Source organism: Dipodomys merriami, unplaced genomic scaffold, assembly GCF_024711535.1.
Source record: "Dipodomys merriami isolate MVZ:Mamm:240054 unplaced genomic scaffold, mDipMer1.0.p SCAF_34, whole genome shotgun sequence".
NCBI lineage: Eukaryota > Metazoa > Chordata > Mammalia > Rodentia > Heteromyidae > Dipodomys > Dipodomys merriami.
This window is the reverse complement of record NW_027204937.1, coordinates 15,680,213-15,686,212: the sequence shown is the minus strand read 5'-3', so window position 1 is coordinate 15,686,212 and position 6,000 is coordinate 15,680,213. Positions and strand designations below refer to the sequence as shown.

Genomic DNA, 6,000 nt, shown 5'->3' with positions numbered 1-6,000 from the left:
TGTAAACTTTCAAGCTGGAATGATATGACTTAAATGTGTACTTCTCTCAAAATTTATATACTTGAACCCCAAGATGACAGGTAGACCTTCTGGAGATGACTAGGGATGAGTGCTCTTATAAAAATAACTAGTTCAGCTTTTGCCTTGCTGCTGGAAGTGCCCTGAAGTACAGTTTGGCCTTCCATAGGTGTTAGCCAGGAGCCCTGCGCCCAGCTCTGTGCAGTGTAGCTTGGGAGCTGTAACTTGAAGGAATCTCAGGCTTTGGAACTGATGTCAGCCATACTTCCAGAATCTTCTGCTCATTGTCAGCAGCAAGACAGAATGAATGGATCTCTGGACACTGTGTTCCTAAACCTAAATTGATTGTGATGCTGGAACAAGGTGCAGATCCATGGGTAAGAGAAGCCTCAGACAAGAATTTTACAGAATAATCCCTGCTTTCACTATATTTGATGTAGGTATAATTCGTGGAGGAGAAGGGGAAGAACAAGTCATTTAAGCATACAGGTGGACCTGTTGCAACAATGAGAAGTACAAGTTGTCATGTCGAAAATGAACTTTACAACTTTGGTGGAGGGGGGAGAGTAGGGTGGTGGGGCGAGGGGAGGCTGGGAAGGGATGTGAAGGATAAACAAGAGAGGAGGCTGCAATGCTTGATAAGAAATGTACTCATTATCTTGCCCATGTAATTGTAACCCCTCTGTACAGTATGTTCACAATAAAATAAAATGAAAAAAAAAATAACTAGTTCAGCCAGGCACTGGTGGCTCACGCTTTTAATCCTAACTACTCAGGAGGCTGAGATCTGAGGATCACAGTTCAAAGCCAGCCTCGGCAGGAAAAGTCTGTGAGACTCTTATCTCTAATAAACAACTCAGAAAACTGGAAGTGGCACTGTGGCTCAAGTGGTAGAGCATTCACCTTAAACTGAAGAGCTCAGGGACAGAGCCCAGGCCCAGAATTCAGGACCCATGACTGACCAAAAAACCCCAAAACCCCAAAACCAAAAATCAATTTCAGCCAGGCACCAGTGGCTCATGCCTATTAATCCTACTCAGGAGGTTGAGATCTGAGGATTGAGGTTCAAAGCCAGCCCAGGTAGGAAAGTCTGTGAGACTCTTATCTCCAATTAATTACCAGAAATCAGAAGCGGTGCTGTGGCTCAAGTGGTAGAGCACTAATCTTGAGCTGAAGAGCTCAGGGACAGCGCCCGGGCCTAGAGTTCCAGCCCCACGACTGACCAAAAAACAAAAACAAACAAAAACTAGTTCCTTTTTTACCTTTTTATCTTATCTGTCAGGTAAGAAACACAGTATTGGATATCCTTTAATAATACATCTAGTCCTGAAATGACAGCTATACAGCTAGTCCTGAAATGAAGATTGAAATCTAGAATATAAAGTCACTAAAATATTGTACTTTGACTAAAACTATATAAATGCAAAGAAAGAAAGAAAGAAAGAAAGAAAGAAAGAAAGAAAGAAAGAAAGAAAGAAAGAAAGAAAGAAAGAAAGAAAGGAAAGAAAGAAAGAAAGAAAGAAAGAAAGAAAGAAAGAAAGAAAGAAAGAAAGAAAGAAAGAAAGAGAACCCCTTGCCAGACACCAAATCTGCCAATTCTTTGAGCTTAGAATTTGCAGCCTCCAGAACTATGAGAACTAAATCTCTGTTGTTTTGAACCCAATCTCAGGAATTTTGTTATAGAAACAGGAAAAGGAATAAAATATGAAGCAACTAGGAAATCTGACAACTAGGAAATGCTTCAATGATAAGAGTTCCTAACAATTTCTGATTAGTGTTGCTTGGAAAAAGACAAAGTAACAATCTGATCCTGTCACATGATCCTCACTAAAATTTAATAAGTGGCTAATAGGACAAGAACATACTATAGTGACAATCTAGCATTTGGTTGAAATGTAATACTGCATTTCAACTAAAATTACTTTTAAGATTAAAGTAAGTTTGTAAAGTTATAAAAAAGACATGCTAAAAAAGATTGCCCATCTACTTTTGTGGTGTAATATTCACCATCCCAAGATTTCAAATAATTCCATTATTACTAAGAAATAATGGAAGTTTTTCCTACAAAGCACAGATACAGACCCTACCTCAAAATAACAATGAAGAAAAGAGCTGGATGCATAGCTCAAAGAGTAGAGGGCCTGCCTAACAAGCAAAAGGCTCCGAGTTCAATCAATTTAAAAAAAAAACAAAAAACATCCGGGCATCATCGGTGGTTCATTCCTGTAATCCTAGCTACTCAGAAGGCTGAGATCTGAGGATCTCAGTTCAAAGCCAGCCCGGGCAGGAAAGTCCATGAGATTCTTATCTCCAATTAACCACCAGAAAACCAGAAGTGGCACTGTGGTTCAAGTGGCAGAGCACTAGCTTTAACCTGAAGAGCTCATGGACAGCACCTGGGCCCAGAGTTCAAGATCCACAACTGACACACACACACAAAAAATTCTTTAACACAGTACACAGGGTGCCCTAGTAATTAAGTAAAGTAGGCATGATGCCAGGCTACACATAACATAAATACACAGAGCACAGTTAAAGCACAAAGAACATAATTATTCAATTCTAATCATGATGATAAGGCTCTAAAAATTAAGAAAGTATAACAGCTGTTGTGTGAAACTAAAAGAATGTTTTTCAATAAAATGTTTTTACAAAGTAAGGTATCTTTAAAAAAAAAAAGCTCACCTTACTGTCCATTCCATGCAGATGCAATTGTAAGGGAAGTGTAAAACTTCTCCATAATCGAATGAATAAATTGTTTGTTTTTTACTTTAAATAGGAAATTGCTTTCTCAAACTAAAACAACTTGAACTGTCCACCAATAAAATCTCAGTTTGTGTTAGTTTTTCAACAATCCTATTGAGGAGTGTAATAATCTTTCAATGTGAATAAATGGGAAGGAAAAAAAACTCACCTTGCTGACTAAGTGACTGCTCAAAAACTGATTTATAAAGACTCCGAAATGAGGCACTAAGATCTTCAAAATTATATTCTGTGAAAAGTAGTTGCTTGTCTCGTTCTGGAAGGTTGTATTGTGGCTGTTGCTGTGGAGTTAATGATTGAGAGACTGGTTCTGGATGGTTTGTCACCTAACAAAAGAAAACACAATGAATTCAGTGGGTGTGTATGACAAATGGTTTATTACATGACATACATACCTGAAAGCATTAATGTCCATGTTGGAAAAAACAAACCTATTTATGGCTTTTCCATTCTCTAGCTGAGTATACATTTATGTGTGCAGGAAGCAAAATCATTAATATGGATCTTGAAGAACCACAGCAATCTAACCCAACTTCTAGATTCACATAAGAAAAATTTTTAAAAGTTCAATGACTTGCTGAATATGATTCAATTAATGAACCTAGAAGAAATCATGTTGAGTTAAGCCACACTCAGATACAGACAAATAGTGTGTGTTCTCTCATATGTGGAAACTAGATCTAAAATACACCAGGACATAATAAAGTATACAGGTCTGTAGGCATTCACACACAGTGAGACCAAAGGAGGATAATCTTAGGAAAAGAACAGAAAGGCACAGTATCTATGTACATCTGAGCATACAAAATATTATTTACTGAAATGAACTCCAGGAAATGGAAATGAGTAGTTTTTTCTTTTTTGCTGATTTTATTTTCTGTTTGTTTTTATGTCTTTGGGAATGTAAGAGGAGACATAGGAATGGAAGAACAAAGGGTGAACAAATGCAGCAATGGTACTCACTGAACACTACGTTGACAATGAACTATACAACTTGTGGGTGGGAATGGGAGGGAAAAACTGGGAAAGAGTAAGGGAAGGGGCACACTGTCCAAAAAGAAATATACTCCTTATTGACTTATGCAACTATAACCCCTCCAGACATCACCTTTATTAATTAATTTATTATTTTTACTTGGTCATGGGGCTTGAACTTAAGGCCTAGGCACTGTCCCTGAGCCGTTTTTGCTCAAGGCTAGTGCTCTACCACTTTGAACCACAACTCTACTTCCAGTTTTCTAGTAGTTAACTGGTGATTAGAATCTCCTGGACTTTCCTGTGTGGGCTGGCTTGTACATCACCTTTATAATAACAAGTAAAAAGTGTTTTTAAAGATGATCCAATTAAGTGATGAGTTAGGGCTAGAATCCTTCCATTTTCTGTGGTCACCTTGTTTTCTGTAGTTCATCTCTAACTGTACTATACTATGAAACTTCTAACATTCCCAAGATTTTAGTTTTTTTGGTATCTTTTTTGATTTTTATTTATTTGACCACGCTTGGTTAAAACTCCATGTAATAATAAATGCACTAATAAGGTGGGCTTACTGAAATATTTTTCAGGAAAGAAACATAAAAGTAAGGGCAGGACATATAGCAAAGAATATCTTTCTCTTTTTTTATTGCCATTTTTGATGCATGATCTTACTAAATAGTCCCAATCAGCCTTGAACTTGTGATCATCTTGCCTTGACCTTGAGAGTATTGGGATTATAGGCATCAGTTCTTCTCTCCAAATATGAATGAAAGTTTGACTAAGTTTAACATTTCTTATCACAAACCTCACAATTCTCCATTGTGTCAGATTATCTTCAGACTTTTAATATTACTAAAGTCAGATTTGTGTTCCTTTACATGTAACTTACTTCTTGTACCACAGAATATATATGGGTGATTACTTCTGAAATTTTAAAAATTGCTATAATGTCTCTTTATAATACTTCATTGATTTTTTTTTTCCTCTAGAACTCAGTCATCTTTTCAATCTCTATTAATACATATTGGTTCTTTTTGTTTTGGTTGGTTGTGAAGCTTGAACTCTGGGCCTGAGCTCTGTCCCTGAGCTCTTCAGTGCAAGACTTGTGCTCTACCACTCAAACCACAGAGCCAGTTCAGGTTTCCTGGTGGAGATAAGAGTCTCACGGACTTTCCTGCCCGGGCTGGCTTCAAACCACAATCCTCAGATCTCAGCCTCCTGAGTTGCTAGGATTATGGTGTGAGCCACAAGAGCCTGGCTCACAAATTGGTTTTATACTCATTTTTTCTATAGAAATACCTTGTCCTTTTTCATGAAATTTTTATTGCTTTTCCTGTTTCTTCTGCATTTTGAGAAACATTTCCCCCCAGAGCACCGAGAGTAGTTTGGTAGAGTCAACTTCTTTTCCTCCTTACTTTCAAATGTAAACTTTAATTCTGTTCTGAGTTTTTGTTTCTCTGGTGTTGTTTTCTTATCTCTAGTCCCTCCCCCGCCCCCCCCACCTCTGCTTTTTTATTTTTGTCAGTCGTGAGGCCTGAACTCTGGGCCTGGGCACTGTCCCTTAGCTCTTCAGCTCAAGGCTAGCACTCTACCACTTGAGCCACAGCACCACTACCAGCTTTTTCTGCTTATGTGGTGCTGAAAAATTGAACCCAGGACCTCATGCATGCAAGGCAAGCACTCTACCACTGACTGAGCCACCTTCCCAGCCACTAGCCTCTCCCTTTTTATCCTAGTCCAGTGTGAGTATTTTTCCTATTTAATTATCCTGGAATAGGAAGTGATCTGGTGAGATCAAATTTACATCAATGAACAGTGTGGTGTTCACCTTTTGGCCTTTGTTCTCTGCTCAAAGATAAGGGTAAAAGCCAGATAGTTTGAAAAGAAAAGAATCAGATAAACTAAGGATCATATTCTTGTAAAAGGCATCAAATTACCAAAAAAAGCAAGAATATTTATAGATAGCTCCCATTAAAGCATGTTTTATTTTCCAGATCAAAATTAAACAGTTAATAATTATGTATCAGGTTATGGGGCTTACAGAATCCCTTTCTCAGACCTAAATCTGGAAAACAAATTGATATATCTTTAAGGTTTTTCCAAGAAGTATAAATTATCATCAACTATGGCTCTCTAGATGTTAAGAACAGATAAAATAGATCAAAATATGTAACACAACAAACCATGTATTTGTATCCATATATTTAAAGTAAAAGTAAAGTGTCTCACATTCTCATCAGCTGG

At 37.6% G+C, this 6,000-nt stretch overlaps 1 protein-coding gene across 6 annotated transcripts in view; it reads right to left on the bottom strand.

The window, feature by feature from the left end:
* LOC138803463 (forkhead box protein J3) overlaps positions 1–6,000 on the bottom strand; it is a 108,097-nt gene that overhangs the window by 15,418 nt on the left and 86,679 nt on the right. For all 6 annotated transcript variants that reach the window (XM_069987515.1, XM_069987518.1, XM_069987512.1 and 3 more), the window contains one exon: positions 2,933–3,107. In XM_069987515.1, coding sequence (XP_069843616.1) covers positions 2,933–3,107 — 175 coding nt within the window. The remainder of the gene's footprint in view (positions 1–2,932; positions 3,108–6,000) is intronic.